The 20705-nt window shown below is 37.0% G+C and overlaps 2 protein-coding genes across 2 annotated transcripts; one reads left to right on the top strand and one right to left on the bottom strand.

Moving 5' to 3' along the window:
• The first annotated feature begins 7696 nt into the window (after positions 1-7696).
• LOC113055551 (soluble calcium-activated nucleotidase 1-like) lies at positions 7697-13173 on the top strand. The gene is made up of 4 exons (XM_026221943.1): positions 7697-7743; positions 10249-10878; positions 12028-12231; positions 12434-13173. The coding sequence occupies exons 1-4, from the start codon at positions 7707-7709 to the stop codon at positions 12802-12804; spliced, it is 1242 nt and encodes a 413-aa protein (XP_026077728.1). The 5' UTR covers positions 7697-7706; the 3' UTR covers positions 12805-13173.
• Positions 13174-13706: 533 nt separating this feature from the next.
• Positions 13707-20316, bottom strand: LOC113055552 (protein O-GlcNAcase-like). Its single transcript, XM_026221944.1, has 16 exons — positions 20160-20316; positions 19476-19527; positions 19287-19384; positions 18976-19106; positions 18724-18895; positions 18525-18623; positions 18044-18316; positions 17873-17971; positions 16863-17089; positions 16579-16756; positions 14788-14873; positions 14618-14710; positions 14409-14479; positions 14210-14330; positions 14021-14144; positions 13707-13912 (listed from the first exon to the last, which is right to left on the bottom strand). The coding sequence occupies exons 1-16, from the start codon at positions 20200-20202 to the stop codon at positions 13776-13778; spliced, it is 2004 nt and encodes a 667-aa protein (XP_026077729.1). The 5' UTR covers positions 20203-20316; the 3' UTR covers positions 13707-13775.
• Positions 20317-20705: the final 389 nt, after the last annotated feature.

Here is a 20705-nt window from a genome sequence, read left to right on the forward strand (position 1 = left end):
GTACTCCTTTTTTCAATTTTACTCAAGTGAAAGTACAAAAGTACTAAATTTTTTATGTACTTAAGTAAAAAAGTACTGAAAGATAGATGTTTGCAATTTTATATAGGCTAGTTTAATTTTATATTAGCACATTTTTTTTTTATAATCCTACTACTCAAAATACCTGGGACTTTTTCCAAAATAACCCCTATTTGGAGTCAAGATATATTTTTGTTGTGTATATGGACTACGCTGACGAGAGTAATGTTCACTGTGAAGCTTACACTGTGATGTACCTGAGAGAAAACAGAGATGACCATCTGATCTTCACCAGTAAGAACAAAGTATTTTAAAGTTGGTTGTTTTACAGAACATCACAGTTATATATGACATGATAATAAGGCCTGAAGTTAGGAAGAACATTTTAAGGAAAATATAATTATATTTTCATAAAGATTTTTTCCTTCTCAAACCTTGTCTTTGGTGTAAAAACACCCCTGGCCAAACGGGGTGCATCTCTTCCCCTCTTTGATAATTACTGTAGTTACCATGTTCTGAACATCACATCCTTTCTTTTCTCCCCTGATGTAATCTGTATATATCCTTAATAACAATGGATGAAAAGTTTAGAGCCCTACTGATGATTAAGTCTAGAGTGTGTCCACCTTTGTGTGTGGGTCCATGTACATACTGAATCGACAGGTAAAAAAAAGCCTCAAGTCCAAATATTCATTTATCACCAATTAACTGTTTGACAAAAACCCTTCCTGCTTCGATGTCCAGATCTGAATTTTAAAAAATCTCAAACATGCTCCGAAGTGCCGATCTGAATCAACCGAGTCGCGAACATGCTCCGAAGTGCCGATCTGAATCAACGGAGTCCCGAACAGACTCCGAAGTGCCGATCTGAATCAACCGAGTCGCGAACAGGCTCCGAAGTGCCGATCTGAATCAACCGAGTCGCGAACAGGCTCCGAAGTGCCGATCTGAATCAACCAAGTCACGAACAGGCTCCGAAGTGCCGATATGAATCAACCGAGTCGCGAACAGGCTCCAAGTGCCGATCTGAATCAACCGAGTCGCGAACAGGCTCCGAAGTGCCGATATGAATCAACCGAGTCGCGAACATGCTCCGAAGTACCGATCTGAATCAACGGAGTCGCGAAAATGCTCCGAAGGGCCGATCTGAATCAACCGAGTCGCGAACAGGCTCCGAAGTCCCGATCTGAATCAACCGAGTCGCGAACAGGCTCCGAAGTACCGATCTGAATCAACCGAGTCGCGAACAGGCTCCGAAGTGCCGATCTGAATCAACCGAGTCGCGAACAGGCTCCGAAATGCCGATCTGAATCAACGGAGTCGCGAACAGGCTCCGAAGTGCCGATCTGAATCAACCGAGTCGCGAACAGGCTCCGATGTGCCGATCTGAATCAACCGAGTCACGAACAGGCTCCGAATTGCCGATCTGAATCAATCCGAGTCGCGAACACGCTCCGAAGTGCCGATCTGAATACTTCGACCAAAGAATGTAAAAAATAACTCTATTTCTCTAATAACTCTACAACTCTATGAAAGATTCCGATCACATATCTAAAAATAAATCGCTATAGTAATAGAGAAATAATAAGAGGAGTGAAGTTTCCTACCGTTCTGCTGTGTTTGGTCCTCACGCGCGTCTGACGCTCCACGGTGAGTCTCCGCCCCTCACACGCGCGTTTACAGCGCTAAATTAATCATTTTTGCTAATTATTATACATTTACTTCGTTGTCAGCTTCAGGTACTTCATTTATTATTGTTCAATGAACTGTTTGAAACAAAAAAGGTTGTATTTCAGTAATAAATTTAAATTATCAAAATAAAATGTATAAAATAATGGTTTCTATTTTAATATCCTTTAAAATATAATTTATTTCTGTGATGTGCAGCTGTATTTTCAGCATCATTCCTCCAGTCTTCAGTGTCACATGATCTTTAGAAATCATGAAAATATGATGATTTATTATTAGAACTATTAATAGTTGTGCTACCAAATATTATTTTGGAATCTGCGATACTTTTTTCAGGATTCTTCGATGTATAATTTAATTTAATTTTTATTATTAGAATAATCAGCAGTTTTGCTGATAAATATTATTTTGGAATCTGTGATACTTTTTTCAGGATTCTTTGAATAAAAAGTTAAAATTAAATAAACAAACTTGAGTAAAAGTACAGATACATATAATAAAATATTACTCCAGTAAAAGTAAAAGTACTCCTTTTTCAATTTTACTCAAGTGAAAGTACAAAAGTACTCAATTTTTTATGTACTTAAGTAAAAAAGTACTGAAAGATAGATGTTTGCAATTTTATATAGGCTAGTTTAATTTTATATTAGCACATTATTTTTTTTATAATCCTACTACTCAAAATACCTGGGATTTTTTTCCAAAATAACCACTATATGGAGTCAAGATATATTTTTGTTGTTGATATGGACTACACTGATGAGAGTAATGTTCACTGTGAAGCTTACACTGTGATGCACCTGAGAGAAAACAGAGATGACCATCTGATCTTCACCAGTAAGAACAAAGTATTTTAAAGTTTGTGGTTTTACAGAACATCACAGTTATATATGACATGATAATAAGGCCTGAAGTTAGGAAGAACATTTTAAGGAAAATATAATTATATTTTCATAATGATTTTTTCCTTCTCAAATCTTGTCTGTGGTGTAAAAACACCCCTGGCCAAACGGGGTGCATCTCTTCCCCTCTTTGATAATTACTGTAGTTACCATGTTCTGAACATCACATCCTTTCTTTTCTCCCCTGATGTAATATATATATATATAGGTGGTTGAATAAAAACATTTGGACATTATTTATAAAAATGACCTCAAGTTAGCACCAGCAAGCTTGTTAGCTAGACATTTAGCATCAGCTACAATATTTACTTATTTTCAGTACGGTTATGAATAAACATTGATGTCTGTCTAACGTTACTTGTCTAGTTAATTCAAACAATATAACGTTACTGTTGATAAACAATATAAAAACAGACTCATAGTAGCATTTTAATAAAACTCTTAATATTACGGCAGCGGGGAATTTGGACATGCATGAGTTATTTTATTTAATCTGTGTTAGTTTAAGGTTATTCTATTTTATTTTTTAACCTAAAACACAGAGACGCTGTGTCTGCATCGTTTGCACTGGAGCATTTCAATGGGCTTAAACAGATCACTCTTTACAGCGGATTTAGTTCCCAAACAACTGACAATTTTGACCTCAAATATGATTTTCAGTTACAATAATTAATCCAAAATTTAGACATTAATAAGTTACTTTTAGCAACATCAGGCGCACGCGCGCTCACAAGATCTCCCGGTTCTTACTGACTCGCACTAAACGGTTCATTTGAATCAGTGAGTGGTCGACTCCAGAACAGCTGCAATCTGATCATTCTAATTCGTAAACGAATCGTTTGGTGCGATTCTGATCCGATTTAAAAGTAGGTGCGTTCTGTTCGCCCGTAACTGTACTGCGAAGTGGACTTCACAGGGTATTCCGCCATCTTAAGTGAGATTCCAATCCGAAGGGAGCGAACATGTTCAGTTCGAAGGGCACTGAGCATGGCACAGGGAATAAGGGAACATGGATACATCACTTCACAGGAAGTGGAGAGCGATTATCCCCCAACTGTCATTGCGCGCAGCACGTCATCACCAGTCAGAACGGCCGTCTTCGCCGTCTTCTTTCATATTCATTACGGGTTGTAAAAAGGTATGATAATGTAAAAGTGACTAGAAGCAGACGAGGCTCTGCCATTTTTCTTTATTTTACTTTATTTACCTCAGTGTTTACTATAGGCTACGGCTGTGCCCAGAAAGAAGGCGCACGAGACCGCTATGCAATTATATGACCATTTATTAAAAACACATATAGGCTATACAGTTAACCAAATAAAAGTTATTTTCATATTTGCATGACAGCAGGGCTTCAATTCTGTTAATAGTCAAGTAATAGCAGCAATTGTCAATTAAAGTGTATAATAAACATACGTTTTTCATTATATAGTACTCAATTATTTTTTATTGTATAGTGTACATATTTTAAATGTGATTGATTGTAAATAAAAATTAAAATATGAATGTAGTCTTAGGCTATATATTTATATCATAATCTGCGCGACCCCATCGGTGACTTTCTTTGATGACGTTTGCAGGGCGTGCCAAATGAGTGGTTATTGTCAGTGAAGTCCACTTCAACTGATATACCGTGCTCAGGGAGTAGGGAGCAGTGGACACTGTGTAGGGACCCTGTCGAATGGAACTCACCTTATATTTTGAAAAGACTCAGTTCGTTCGTGATGAATCAGACCGCTTCTGCCTGTCGGAGCACGTGATATATTATAGGGAGTAAAGATATGTTTTATGAAATGTAGTGAAGTAGAAAAGTACGATCTTATGCTTTGGAATGTAGTGAAGTAAAAGTAAAAGTTACTCAAAATAAAACTACTCCAGTAAAGTACAGATACTTGAAAAATGTACTTAAGTACAGTAACAAAGTAAAGCTACTCCGTTACTGTCCACCACTGTAAAAAAGTAACGGAAAATGCACCATATGGTAATGGTAACGGAGTTAATTTATTTAAAAAGTAATGCGTTACAGTATTAGTTACTGTCAAAAGTAACTGCGTGCGTTACTGCCCAACACTGGACAACACTCTTAGAAAAAAGGGTTCATTGGAGTTCTATATAGAACCCACTACGAACTCCCAAACTGATTCAAATGATTCGCGAACCCGCTCCGAACTCTCGAACTGACTCAAATGATTCGCGAACCCGCTACGAACTCCCGAACTCATTCAAATGATTCGCGATCCGGCTCCGAACTCCCTAACTGATTCAAATGATTCGCGAACCAGCTACGAACTCCCAAACTGATTCAAATGATCTGCGAAGCCGCTCCAAACTCCCAAATTGACTCAAATGATTCGCGATCCCCAAACTGACTCAAATGATTCGCGAACCCCAAACTGACTTATGTTATGGTATTATTCATATAATACATATAATTTTATGCTATTATAAATCTATTATACCGGTATGTTATTGTACCATTGTACTCGCTTTTCATATTATTCACTTTACTTTAAGCTGTACTACATATACTTTTTAATATAAAATATCACTTTACTATTTTTCTGCTGTGCACTGTATCAGTGCATATTTTCAAATTTCACTGGATCCATAGCCTCATCAGTTACATGTTATTATTTGTTGTGGAGTTCATCTGTAGTCTATAGTGCAATCAAAATGAAAAGCAGACTACAAGTGTGTCACTTTTTGATTTGTATTTACTTGTTTTATTAAATTTTCTAAACGATAGTAAATTATTAGTGTTTAAAGTACACATGAAATCAAAATGACTATATTTACTTTGTTCGCCTAAATTGATCGTTTTGTGCTGAACAATTCATCCATGCGAGTCAATCCACACAAAAAAATTTTTTGGCTTCATAATCTTTAATCAAAATCTGAAAATGCCCCTCCCCTCTGCATTGGAGGACCTTCACTGATGACGTAGGCTTGAGGAATTGGGTGTCTGCTTAATCCGTAACCACGCCCCTCCAACTGACAGTAGACAGGCTGCCTGTGTGTTTGCGAGCATTGACAGCGCGTGAAAGGAGAGATGGCGAGGAGGTGCATTTTTGGTTGTGGAACTCACGGAACACTTTTCCCTTTCCCTAAAATTTCCTCGTTACGGTCCAGATGGATCGATATTATTACATTTCGAGGAAGGAGGGATAACAGAGTGTTCACGGATGTGCTCGAAGCACTTCACGCGCGAATACTCCAAAAACAGGACAGAACAGGTAATGGGGTTCTTGAAATATCTGTCATTAACAGATAATGCTGTCCCGTCAGTGTACACCGTTGGTACCTCACAAAGTTTGACGACGGTGAGTTGAAATGAACCATGTCTCATGCAATTGAACACACCTACTTATCTAGATCCAATCAGGTGCTAGTTGGAAAATAAGCCACGCCCACTATTTTTCCTCATTTATTATTCCGTTTCTCTCGGAAATACGTCACAACACTGGAGAAAAGCCGTTTGCAACTTCCGTTTCACGGGGACTTTAAAGATGTATTATTTAGATTTTATCCCAGTATTTCAAAGGGAATGAGCTGTGTTCTGACCTGAGACACAAGAAAGAGAGAAACAAAAAGAAAGAAAAATTTTGGGATTGAACACAGAGAAAGCAATAAAACAACTACATATTATGTAATGTACATTCAAATTACATTACATGAATATGTTACAGTGAGTTATACTAAATTAACAGATTTGTAAACCGAAAAAATCAACGAAATCAACAAGTGAGACAAATGTGAGCTTTCGATTAATAATTTTCCAAACCTAACTTGGAAAAATATTAATTTGTTCATATTAATATGAACTAATGCAACAGGGGTAACATTACTACAATATGAAATGCTCATTAGTTAGAAGTGCAATTAGTAGACAGAAGTATTAGAATGAAGTGATCATCTGTTTTGTTTAGTCCACATTTTAAATTAAATCATGAATATGTAATATAATATTAATGAAATATATCAATATATGTAATATAATATATGATGTCTAATATTAAATAATTAATGAAATAATAAAGATATTTAATATAATATTTAAAAAATAATCATTAAATAAAAACATGTTGGAAAATGAAAATCTTCTTATAGTTTATTAATTGTATTATATTATATAATAGTCTGTCAATTTATTTGTATATTTATCTTTATAACCTTTATATTAAATTGTTAATAAATGTGTATATATAATAAACACAAGAATTTGAATGATCCGTCATCTGTTTAATAACATTAATATTATATAATTATTATATTGTTATTTATTATATAATGTTGAAATAAATTATAATTTATTAATTCTATTAATTTAGTTACACACATACACTTAAATATAATTTATTGTTTTATTCTATATTACGTTAAATTAATTTAAAATGTATTTATTATTTTAATTAGGATTTTATATATATATATATATATATGTATATATGTGTATATATATATGTGTATATGTATATGTAATAATACATGTGTATATATAATATTAAATTATTAATAAATGAATATATAATAATTAAATTATATAATCATTGTAATTATAGGAAATAAATAAATTACATTTAAATAATACATAATAAAAAATAAATAAAAATTTTTTTTTTTTGTTCATGAGCCACTGATCTGGTTATGAGTATACCAATGTTTTACCAGAATATTATAGTTTTACTGCAATGTTTCTGGTTGAACTCTGTCCCAGTCTGTTCACTGCTCTCATCTGATTGGATCAGACAGAAAAAGATCTGCATGTTTGATCTTGTTTACAATCATTTGCCAAACAAATCAGTGTTTCTTCAAGAGAAACCCGACCACAGATTTACTCTCTTAATGTCTTAAACTCTTAATGTCTAGTTTCACCTTTCTGACGGTATCACAGCTGTAGAGAAGAGATGAGGTGGAAAGCAGTGTTTTGTGTGTAACCTCTGACACAGAGCTTCAGCAGGGCTGGGTCTGAAGGTTATAGTGACTGTGTACTAGGTTAGGGTTCGTGATTTGCCTCGTCACTCAGTGCTGCGCGGTTCAATGATCTCAGAAGATGATGACACACGAGTGCTGATAATAAAACAGTCTCACACTTCACAAATGACACAAACAGCACACATGAGGGCCAGAAAGAAAGGTTTGTTTGTTATTCCTCTTTTATTCACATTCACTGTATTAAGTTTAGTTAAATATATGTTTGAAAAAGACTAGATCTAAGCTTCTAAAGTTATTTTTGTTCTTATTAGAAACTACTTGTTTTTTATTTTATTTTATTTTAGTGCAGTCCAAAAGTTTTTACTACAGTAGTAAAAATAGTTTTGTGTGTTTGTAATTTTATTACTTTCAATACAACTTTTGATTGACATAACCCAACAATTATCTTAAAATGTAATATGAATTTGATCATTTTTCTTTTAAATGTACTAATTCAAATGAATTATTTTCATTTAACGTTATGAATTGTGAATGATCTGGACTCATATTTGTGTTGTGCTGCATTGATGAACTATGTTAATTGTTGTATAATTGTTTATTTTGTTGGACTGGTTAGTTCACAGGTGATCTCACCTTTCACAGGTAAAGTCATGGTTGCCATGTCAACAGATACATTACAAGCATGCTGTGATTGTTTGAAGGTTTATGCGTGTCTAGTTTCTTTCAGATGTTTTCTGGTTAAATTAAACTGATCCAAGATGATTTTATTATCTTAACGTTTTTTTATTAAATAATAGATTAAGTAATAATTTTTATTTAATTTTAATGTAGTCTAAAGTTTTGACACTAGCGGTAAAAAGTCTCAACATTTATTATTATTATTATTATTATTATTATTATCATTTGAGAGAAAAAGTTAACAAAAAATGTGATGAACTTTATCCATTTTGTGTTTATATATACTATTTTAAAAGCTTATTTTCTGTATTAGCATTTTTCTTTATTAAGAATGATCTTTTGTTTTCTGTTTTCTCCACATTTTTAATTAAATGACAAGAAAAAATATATAATACACACACACACACACACACACACATATATATATGGTCTTATTTCTTTATTTAATATTATATATTTATAACATAAAGATAGTAATACATTAAATATATAATAAATTATTAAATAAGTAAATAATATCTGATGTGGTTATGAGTAAATATTTAGTATTACTATGTGTAACTGAAGTGTTTCTATGTTAAGAATGATCAAAACATAAACAAAATTCAAGACACGATGATTTAATTTATTGAATACGCATTATACTTTACATTTTACATTCAGTGGAGTCCAAAGATCTGACACTCGTACTGAAAATTGTTTGTTCTATTCCTTCTTTGTAAGCTGCTTTAGATAAAAGCGTTTACTGAATGTAAATATTAAAGGTCAGCTGGGTGTTCTGAAGCATGTTTTATGAGGTTTGCTGCTGAGATTCATATTCTCTGGGCCAAAGTTGTGTTTAATCTCTTAATGAAGCGTGCAGTAATGATTGTTAAACAGACACGTTTAGCATTGAACTCTCATTATTATGGGATGGGAGGTTTGCTGTCGTTTAAGCAACTGTGGTTTAGTTTTGTGCATGTCCTGCAGTGTTTATCATAGCGAAATGGAAAAAGGTTTGGTTGAGCGCCTGATTAGCATTTTTCATGGATGTGCATGCCGTAAATAAAAAATTACTGTCAACGGAAAAAACAAATACACTTAAGTTTTTTTTTTTTTAGCAATATTGTAATAAAATGTCATCTGAATGATATATGAACAATCCCCTCAGTAAAATCATTCAAAATATAGAGAGGAATAAAACTGTAAGTTTTGGTGTTTGTAAGTGCTGCAGAAGTGGATATAAAACTCTTTAAAGATATGTATGGGAATTAAAATGTACAGGCGGAAATAGATAAAGTGCAATAAAATATAAACACCCAAATGTATATTTTAGATGTTTTCATTCCTGTAGTCTGAAAGAAAGATATGTTATGGAAGCAAAACAGACCAAAATTTCAAAAAAAAAAAAAAAAACTGTGTATGGAAAAACTATTATTTTACCTTAGATTTCAATTATAGTACATATCTTTAAAAGCTGTTTTCACAAAATGAGTTTGTTCTCCACTTCTGCAGCACTTACAAACACCAAAACTTAAAGGTTTATTCCTCTCTATATTCTGAAGGTTTCTACCGAGGGGATTGTCCATATATCATTCACACTCATTTATACATCATTTTATTCCTAAAAACCCAAACCCAAACCAGAATTTTAAATCTGGCTTCATCCAGCGTTCAGATTTATGTTCTGGAAATGCATGAAAACTATTGCATAACATTTCAGAACATTAGTAATAGAGAACAATTCCCTTAATGTATATATGATTATTATTAGATGGGAATATATGGTTGTATTGGTCAGCTCACATTTTTACTTGTAACACTACAATAACAATATAAGAAGAATCATGTACTCAAACATTGATGTTTTAGTAGATGATTATTCATGCACCGTATTTTTTGATTAAGTGTTACGTTTTTTCACCTGTGGTGTCTTGCTTTAAATCTGAACCTTGCACTTTTATCCTAACATCCAAAAGATGTTTTATAATGGAAAGTAGAATTTTAATTTATTCATATTTCAAGTTTCTTCTCTTTTCCATGTCAACAGCGAGCCGTGACTCCATCGGGGTTTCTGCTCATGGTGTGTCCATGTTCTCTTCCGTCACCAGCTCTATCTCTGACCTGCGTTTCCGCTTCCGATGGCGAGCTATCCTGGTGGGAATCCTGCTGGGATTGGCTGTCCTGGCGTACCTGCACCAAACTCCATCGAGCTCCACCGATGGCAAAGCTAGCAGCCAGCGCTCGTGGCGTTCCAGCCGGGACGTATCAGGCATGATGGCATCGGCCGAATCTGTGGATTCACGTTATAACGACACGTATCCGCTCAGTCCTCCGGAACACACGACCGGCGGGATCCGCTACCGGATCGGAGTCATAGCAGACCTGGACACAAACTCACGCAGACAGGAGGAGAACACGTGGTTCAGCTTCCTGAAACGAGGACACCTGCTGGTGTCCGACAGCAGGGACACTGTGTCTGTGGAGTGGGATCCGGAGACTGTGGTTCTGGAGAGTCATCTGTCGGAGAAGGGTCGCGGGATGGAGCTGTCCGAGCTGGTGGCGTTTAACGGGCACCTGTACAGCGTGGACGACCGTACGGGTGTGGTGTACCGGATAGAGGGCAACCGAGCCGTGCCTTGGGTCATCCTGCCGGACGGAGACGGCAATGTGTCTAAAGGTGAATACAGCTTTATATAAGAACAACTTTAAGAGACTCCAGCAGCGTATATCTTATTTATTACCTTACATATTCGTGTTCTTTTAGCTCAATTGGTAGAGCACTGCACTATGAAGCGCAAGGTTGGGGGTTCGATTCCCCGGGAACACATGACATGTAAAAACGTATAGCCTGAATGCACTGTAAGTCACTTTGGATAAAAAGAAGTGAAAGAAGTGTTTTCTGCTTAGCAGGACTACATTTATTTGATCAAAATTACAGTAAAAAAAAATTGAAATATTATAATTTAAAATAGCTGTTTTCTATGTGAATATAGAATGTTGAAATGACATTTGTTTCTGCGATTTAAATCTGTTTGTGTAAACCTTGATATGTTGCTGTTCAAAAGTTTGGAGTGTAAGATTTAAAAGAAGAATTTAAAAAATATACTTTTATTCATCAAGGATGCATGAATTAATGAAAAATGACAGTGTTATAAAAGATTTCCATTTTTAATAAATGCTGTTCTTCTGAACTTTCTGTTCATCTGTGAATCCTGAAAAATAAAATAGATCACAGTTTCCATAAAAATATTGTGCAGCACAACTGTGTTCAACATTGATAATAATCAGAAATGTTTCTTGAGCAGTAAATCATCATATTATTCTGATTTCTGAAGATCATGTGACACTGAAGACTGGAGGAATGATGCTGAAAATACAGAAATACATTACACTTTAATGTATATTAAAATAGAAAATGTATATTTTAAATAGTACAAATATTTCAAAGTTTTTTTTGTATTTTTATCAAATAAATGCAGCCTTGCTGAGCAGAAGAGACTTCAGTCAAAAACGTTAAAAAAAGACTGGCAACAAATATCATCTGATTTGATTGTATATCGTCATTCTGTATCATTAAAAAAAGTCACATGAAATCATAATGGACTTAGTATGAAAATCAAGTGCATCTACTCTTCAGTATGTTTAATCCATCCTCTTGTTTAAACAGGAAGTATATAAACTGGAATAAGAAACATCAGAAATAAACCACACGTGTTGAATTATCAATGAGGAATCTAGACGCAATATTTTACATGCTCAAGAGTGCATCGTTTTAGTGCATCATGCAAGTGTGATCTTTCCCTTGACCTCTGACCTTTGGTGGCAGGTTTTAAGGCGGAGTGGTTGGCGGTGAAGGACGAGCGTCTGTATGTCGGTGGTCTCGGGAAGGAGTGGACGACCATCACTGGAGAGTTCGTCAATAATAACCCCGAGTGGGTGAAGATAGTCGGGTTTCGTGGTGATGTGGAGCACAAGAACTGGGTACCGCGGTATAACTCGCTCAAGATAGCAGCAGATATCAAACCACCAGGTGAGACACACTCACACTCACACACACACACACACAAACTCACACACACTCACACTCACACACACACACACACACACACATTTTATATTGTAAAAACATTTTACAAGATGACTGGGTTTTTGATCAAATAAATGCAGAAAAAACTCTTTGACTGGCGTATGATCTGATATCGTATCGTATCGTATCGTATCATCTGTCTCAGGTTATCTGATCCACGAGTCGGCCGTGTGGAGCGAGCGTCTCCAGCGCTGGTTCTTCCTCCCTCGCCGAGCGAGCTCTGAACGCTACGAGGAAACGGCAGACGAGCGCCGAGGCACAAACCTGATCCTGAGCTGCTCGCCGGACTTCAGTGAGATCTCAGCGTCACGCATCGGGACGCTCAAACCCACGCTCGGCTTCTCCTCCTTCAGATTCATCCCAGACACAGACGACCAGATCATACTGGCGCTCAAATCAGAGGAGGACGCGGGACGAATCGCCACGTACATCACGGCCTTCACGCTGGACGGACGAATCCTGCTGCCTGACACCAAGATCGGAGACGTCAAATATGAAGGACTGGAGTTCATATAGATGACACGGCCATACACTGGCCAGAATATTTCCAGACACATGCAGACGGCCGTCCTCAATGTGGGACCAGACACAGAAAACATCACTACAGTAGACTTCAGGAGGCTGAAGCAGCGGGAAACAGATGCAATAATAGAGGAAACAGGCTTTCTGCAGGTCCTAATTCACGTTTTCCAAAACTAAGGCTTTAAAATAAAGTCGTGGCATTAAATGCTGCATGCACTGCAACAAATGAACATTTTCCAGCACAGATAGATTAACGTAATGCTGCATTTAGGTGACCCTGGAGCACAAAACCAGTCATAATTTTTCAAAATTGAGGTTTATGCATCATCTCTCCATTGATGTGTGGTTTGTTCGGAGGACAATATTTGTCTGAGATACAACTATTAGAAAATCTGGAATCTGAGGGATGCAAAAAAAATCTAAATATTGAGAAAATCATCTTTAAAGTTGTTCAAATGAAGTTCTTAGCAATGCATATTACTAATCAAACATTAAGTTTTGATATATTTACGGTAGGAGATTTACTAAATATCTTCATGGAACATGATCTTTACTTAATATCCTAATGATTTTTAGCATAAATGAGAAATATATAATTGTGACCCTTATATTGCAGAAAGCCTGTGTAATAAATACATAAATGTGTACTTTGAGAAACGCACAAATGAGAAGTATTCCAGTAATTGGGTTAAAAATTATTAGCCTTTATTAAAAACAACAACAGCTCAAAACTTTATTTTTTTAAGTGTACAATCTACACTGGATATGTTTATATAAAATGTCTTTGATTCATGTAATTGATTAAAAAAATAACAAGATGTGCATATTAAAATGAATGCAAATAAAGATTTATTATTCATTTGAAACATTTAGGTTTTTGTTTTTTAGTGCATTTAATTAATTAATTTATGTTTGTGGTTTACTAAATTATGGATTTAATCAAATAATGAATTTAAATGGTAAAATCAGAGTTTAGTTCCCATGATGACCAGGTTGGTGGGAAGCCCGTCGACTTTAAGAACCTGAAACACATCCAGCGTCTTTAGGAAGTCGAACATGCGTCTGTCTTTGGATCTGAATTCACTGAAAACCCCTTTAGACCCTGTGAAAACACACTTAGATGAGCAGCTTGCCGTCATCTGTTGAGCATGCGGTGAGAGCGCTGACTAATGTAACGCTGCTGATTGGTGGAGAGTGTTGTTAAACTCACCGCTGTCTCTCAGCGCTGACAGCATCTGTTCAATCAGCCGCTTGGCCGTGCTGTGATCAGGAACTCTGGAGTGGATCTGAACGGCCATGACTGATGGGAAATCCTGCAGCATCGTCTCTGGATACTGGAGGGAACACAAACACAGTGAAGACCAAGACATGTTTTGAGTTTTGAAGATTGTTTCTGTACCTGAGCTTTAGTCATGGCTGTCTTGGCATCGCTGAGGGCGAAGGCATAACCACAAACTCCAGCCACGTCGTCTAGGATCAGACTGCAGTTCTGCGACGGCGTGACGTGACCCTCCACCAGCCTGACGCAGACACAGAAACCAGTTTGATTAAGTGCTCGGTGACTAACTTAACTAAACTAACTAGTGTATTCCTCTCACCGGTCACCAACCAGCTCCACCTTCTGCTGCGTCTCGATCTGCATCTCCTTAAAGATCTTCTGCACCTCCGGCTGGAAACAAACACACAACAGAGTCGCAAGAATCCAGACAGACACATAAAAAAATACAGTAGAACTTTTGACTGGTGAATAGGAACTAAAACAAGACATGATGTTTTGTGGTGTACTGTCTCTTTAAGAGCGTGTCACCTGGTCTCTAGGAGTGCAGGGTCGTATGGTGTACACGCGTGTGGCCGGAGGACTGCGGAACAGATCACGGATCCCGTGAGACGGCAGCATCCGCTAAACATCAACACAAACACCGTCAGGAGCTGGAGGCTCGGTCACAGGTCAAAGGTCAATGTGGTACAGAAGTGTACCTGGAACTCTCCGGACAGTCCTCCTCTGAAGCCCCAGGGCTCGGGGTCATCGGTCAGAGCGAGGGCAGCATGAGGCGTCTGACCTCCTGCAACACAAACAAGACAAGTTTAGAATTATTATTATTATGAAACAGAGAGTTCGGCTCCTTGATTCTGATTGGCTGAGGCGCGTTCGAAGCTGTTGTGAATTACGCTACAAAGTAACACACACCTTTGTTTACTTCTGTGCAGTGGTGGACAGTAATGGAGTAGCTTTACTTCGTTACTGTACTTAAGTACATTTTTCAAGTATCTGTACTTTACTGGAGTAGTTTTATTTTGAGTAACTTTTACTTTTACTTCACTACATTCCAAAGCATAAGATCGTACTTTTAACTTCACTACATTTCATAAAACATATCGTTACTCCCTATAATAGATCACATGCTCCGACACGCAGAAGCGTTGTCTGATTCATCATGAACGAACTGAGTTTTTTAATAAATAAACGTTTAAATCGGATCGCGAATCGCACCAAATGATTCGTTTACAAATTAGATGCTTTCTCTAAGGTACATCACAGTGTAAGCTTCACAGTGAACATTACTCTCATCAGTGTAGTCCATGTCAACAACAAAAATATATCTTGACTCCATATAGTGGTTATTTTGGAAAAAGTCCCAGGTATTTTGAGCAGTAGGATTATAAAAAAAAAATAATGTGCTAATATAAAATTAAGTAGCCTATATAAAATTGCAAACATCTATCTTTCAGTACTTTTTTACTTAAGTACATAAAAAATTTAGTACTTTTGTACTTTCACTTGAGTAAAATTTAAAAAGGAGTACTTTTACTTTTAGTGGAGTAATATTTTATTATACGTATCTGTACTTTTACTCAAGTTTATTTGTTTAATTTTAACTTTTTATTCATCAAGGAATCCTGAAAAAGGATATTAAAAAAGAAACCATTATTTTATATATTTTATTTTGATAATTTAGAATTATTACTGAAATCAGACGCGCGTGAGGACCAAACACAGCAGAACGGTAGGAAACTTCACTCCTCTTATTATTTCTCTTTTACTATGGCGATTTATTTTTAGATACGTGATCTGAGTCTTTCATAGAGTTGTAGAGTTATTAGAGTTATTAGAGAAATAGAGTTATTTTTTACATTCTTTGGTCGAAGTTTTCAGATCGGGAATTCGGAGCCTGTTCGCGACTCGGTTGATTCAGATCGGGACTTCGGAGCCTGTTTGAGATTTTTTAAAATTCAGATCTGGACATCGAAGCAGGAAGTGTTTGTCAAACAGTTAATTGGTGATAAATGAATATTTGTACTTGAGGCTTTTTTTTACCTGTCGATTCAGCATGTACATGGACCCAAATACAAAGGTGGACACACTCTAGACTTAATCATCAGTAGGGCTCTAAACTTTTCATCCATTGTTATTAAGGACGTAGTGTCACGGATCGCAAGAGGCGAAGACTCAAGTGCAGGCAGATGGGAAGACTTTATTTATACGTCACCAAAATAAACAAAAACACAACTGAAACCAGAGGAGCGTTCAAAGTTACGAGACTGTTTCTGAGGAGCTACATTGTTTGGTGGAAGAAACTGTTTTTATACTTTATTTGCTCGGTTTTATTTTGTGAAACCTTACTGTGTATATGGAATAACCGCAATAATCCCCGTGAAGCCGTGGTTTACTCTGTTTTAATAACAGCTAAGGAGCGTTGTCAGTTCTTGGTGCTTGTTCTTTGAGCTTACTGCTGTATGATCAGAGGACGAGCGGCTCGAGTCTCTCACCCAGGGTCTTGACGAAGGCTTTGGCCATGGTGACGCCGCTCTTGATGTCACAGATGTAGTTGTAGAGGTCGTAAAGGACGATCCGGTTGGGAACATTGGACAGTCTGTTGAACATCCGCACCACAGCGCTGCACATATCGTCAAACTTCTCCGCTCTCCGCCGCCATTCCTCCTTATCCTGCGGAGATCCAACCACAGGTACATGTACATCAACACATTATATCCAAAACAACTCACAGTGCATGCAGTGTCAATGCATTAGTGATGAAGTGTGTGATCCTGACCCGCTCTGAATCCTCTCTGCGCAGCCAGTGCAGCTCCTGCAGCATGAGGACGGCCGTGGCTCCGTGTTCGTACGGCAGATAGAAGAGCTCGGACAGCAGCATCAGGTCGTCCAGCGTCAGCGGCTCAGCGGTGTACAGAGGGTTGTCTCTGGGTCCTGGAGCGTATCCCTCCGTCTGCATCGGCTCCTCGTCAGACGCCTGGCGTTTAGAGCGGCCCGCTCCTGCACCTGAGACCACAGGGACACACCTCTGGGATAATCATGAGTGATTGGGATTCCAACATTACTATTAATGCCAATTAAGCAGGTGTTTTTTGATTCTACAGGGTCTTATCTATTATCTAAAACCATAAAAACGTTCAATAGAATAAAACTAGAACTTTAACTTACTATATTTGTCATTTACGTGTCATTTGAAGTACTCAAATAATTAAAACTAAATAAAAGAATAATTAATAATAATAAAAACACAAAATAATTAACTGAAATTTTAATAAAAGCAGAATTTGTAAAAATATAATTCAAAACAATAACAAAAACTATATCAATGATATTAAAATAACACTGATTCAATGTTTTTTTTTTTTAATTCAGCAAATCACAGAATCAGATTTTTTTAAATAAAATATATTGAAAAAAATAATTAGTTTGCTTTATAGTAATGAGTATTTCTTACAATGCTTAATTTGCATAAAAATAAAGCAGAAAAATTGTTTAGCAGAGTCCTAAAATAAGTTTTTTTTAATAAGAAAAACATACATTTTTCTTTGAATTAAGGGTGAAATATGAGCTGTGTATATAATCTTATTATTAATCTTTTGTTCATATTATTTTAATATTTTCTGTTTTCATTTTAGTAATTTTTTAGTAGGTTTAAAAAAAATGTCTATGTAGTTTTCATTTTTAGTTTATTTATTTATTTTAGTATTTCAGTGTATTTAATTGATATTTGACATATTTATCAATATTAAGTAATGAAATGTTTTGATGGCCTTTTAAAAATGTATTTACCATCAGGTTGATCAGCTCTGCTGAACTCAACCAGCCAATCAGTGAGCGCCAGCCGCAAAGCCTCATGGGGGTTGTAGTCCGAGCCCTGATCGTCTCCATCTGTGCAGCGATGACATCACAGACATTAATAAATGATGCAAACGATGCGGTGTGAACAGAAGCGATCATTACCCATAGAGACGTCTCTGTGTCCCGAGCTGCACCAGGTGGCCAGCGTGTGAACAGCCACAAAGTTAAGCTCAAATTCACAGTTGGGGTTGGTGAGGACACCTCTGAGTTTAGGGATGAGCTCGGTGGGCCGGTTCTTGAAGGGTCCCAGGAACATTCTCTGCGGGTCGTAGTCGTTAGCGTGGATGTTGTCCCAGATGACCGGCGGTCTCCTCAGAACAGCGGACACCTCCTCTATAGACGCCACACTGATGTCCTGGGACACCACCTTCGGCCCTGACGGGACACAAGCATGTTCTGCATGTCAAAACTGCCTTCACGCCCCTTCCTTTACGATGCATTCATGCATTTAGTTCAGTGCACTAGTGATGCATGGGTTTGATTCGCAGGGAATGCATGCACTGATCAAATGCAGACTCTGAATGCAATGCAAGTCACTTTAGATAAAAGCATCTGCCAAATGCATGAATATTAGTGATGCTACCTGTCCAGAGGATGTCGATCCCAGCGTTGAGTTTCTCTCCGACCGTGTTCAGATACGCAGACAGCGGCACGCTAGGAGAGCAGAACGCAGCGCAGTAATCTGCACAAACCAGATTACAGAAATAATGACAATTGTTGTGCATTGAAGAAACGCTCAACACTGAGAATGCTGGTGGTTATTTTGAGACGGCTGTGTTTACCGGTGGGGCAGAAGAGGAAGGTGTGCGGCTCGTCCAGGTGCAGAAACACCTGGTTAGTGACGGACACCTGAGCTTCAGCGAACGAGCTGAACGCCTCTTTATCAGCCGGACACATCTCCGTCTCGATGTCGTCAAACAGCAGCGCGAACGACCGGCAGCCGAAGCCACACACCTGCACAGAGTTCACAAAGAGATCACTTCTAATCAAAGATTGGGTCAAATAACTGATGATTGCTTTCCAGCGGTGCGCACCTGGCTGAGCTTCCTCTTGAGCGCCGCCAGCTCTTTAGGGTTGGAGAAGGTGATGTCCAGCCCTGGAGAGATGGCATAGATGAACTCCACGTTACGCTCCCGAGCGGCGGAGATCAGCGTCATCAGCTGCTCTGGAAGACACAACCAACACCACATCTTCAGAAACTACAGTCCTGCTCTGCTCAAGGGGATCAAGATCAAAGTTTATCAAGGACCAACTTTGGTTTGGGCTTCTCTGGTTTAAAGTACTGTGAGAGTATCATATTCAGTATTCATTATTCAGTGCTGTGTATCAAATACATGACTGTCACCTGCTTCCTCCAGGGAATACAGATCCCTCCAGTACATCCGGTGTTTGTAATCATCTTTTGGGGCGTACAGATACGCGTTCAAGCCCCATTTCTGCTCCCTATGAAGACAACAGCACACACACACAGAGAAGAAGTAAGATAAATGAGCTGATAAGAGCTGAAGGCATGTGATAAGAGCGGTTCGTTCACCTCCTGAAGAGCTCTTTCCTCTGGCTCATAGTCCACGGCCTCCCATAAAACCCTGCAGCACACAAAGATCATAACCTTCAGAAATCAAATACATGCATTTATCCTAATGCATAATATGTAAAACTGGATAAATTGTGCATCTTGTTTATTATATATTCTGCATTTATTCTACATTCTAGGCATTATTATTATAATGATACAAATCAGTAGAATATCCTTAAAAGCTATTTATAACATGATTAAAAAAAATTACATGTTGCGCATGTTTCTAGCACTATTTGGCTATTTTTATTTTGCCATATTATGAATATGGCTTTAAAGAAATAATAATATTTATTATTAGCATTACTCCTACTGCTACTAAATAAAACCAAAAAATGTATTCAATCATAATATTTTACTGCAAGATAAAATTATTATTATTACCACTACTACTAAAAATGAAACTGAATAAAAAAAGAATAATATTACAATGCGGCTACTAAATAAAATAAACAATTACTAAATAAAACATATTAGTATTGTACTATTTTATCAACATGTAACAAAAAAAACAACTAAATAACTAAGCTGTAATCACGTTACAAACACATTAAGCTTAACATTAATCATGTGTGTGGTCTTTACGTATATTTATGTTATGTTACAGTTTTTGTATTATGTCAAACGCTTTTAGTGACTCACCCTCGACTACTCCACTGAGGAACATCTTGGATTTCTGGGACATGATTCCTGGTTTTGCTGGAAGTGTGCTCGACGAGATCTGTGGATCTGATGACACGGAATCAGCTGTTTGGATTAATGTTTATGTTTATAATATCTCTACTTCCTTATTGTACGCGTGGTCACGCTGTCGCGCATGCGCGCTTCCGCAGCTGTCAAATAAACCCCGCCCATCCGCGCATAGCTCCGCCCTCCGCCCGCCCGCTTTCTGCAGTCTCTACTTGAGGTAACGTACTCCACACAAATTAATCATGAAATTATTAATAAAAGGCACTACACACTACACTACATTTGAAAATGTATATGAATTGCATGAATTAATGTCAGTGTGCCTTTAAAATGTTTAAAATGACAATGAAGGGAACTTAAAACACTGTAGAAGTTCGTGACTAAAACGAACATCCCCTCAAATCAATGAAAAACTGAAACATTATTAAGAAAATATATACACCCAGGTGTTTATTCTTCGTCTTTCCGTTTGAATATTACAAAATAAACACGTTTTCT

This window comes from Carassius auratus, chromosome 36 (genome assembly GCF_003368295.1).
Source record: "Carassius auratus strain Wakin chromosome 36, ASM336829v1, whole genome shotgun sequence".
NCBI lineage: Eukaryota > Metazoa > Chordata > Actinopteri > Cypriniformes > Cyprinidae > Carassius > Carassius auratus.

Coding starts and splice junctions, on each gene's coding strand:
- LOC113055551 (XM_026221943.1), top strand. CDS start 7,707: ATGACACAAACAGCACACATGAGGGCCAGAAAGAAAG. Junction 7,744..10,248: donor CATGAGGGCCAGAAAGAAAG/GTTTGTTTGTTA, acceptor CCATGTCAACAG/CGAGCCGTGACTCCATCGGG. Junction 10,879..12,027: donor AGACGGCAATGTGTCTAAAG/GTGAATACAGCT, acceptor CTTTGGTGGCAG/GTTTTAAGGCGGAGTGGTTG.
- LOC113055552 (XM_026221944.1), bottom strand. CDS start 20,202: ATGTCCCAGAAATCCAAGATGTTCCTCAGTGGAGTAGTCGAGG. Junction 19,385..19,475: donor AGGAAAGAGCTCTTCAGGAG/GTGAACGAACCG, acceptor TTGTCTTCATAG/GGAGCAGAAATGGGGCTTGA. Junction 14,331..14,408: donor GTGGAGCTGGTTGGTGACCG/GTGAGAGGAATA, acceptor TGTCTGCGTCAG/GCTGGTGGAGGGTCACGTCA.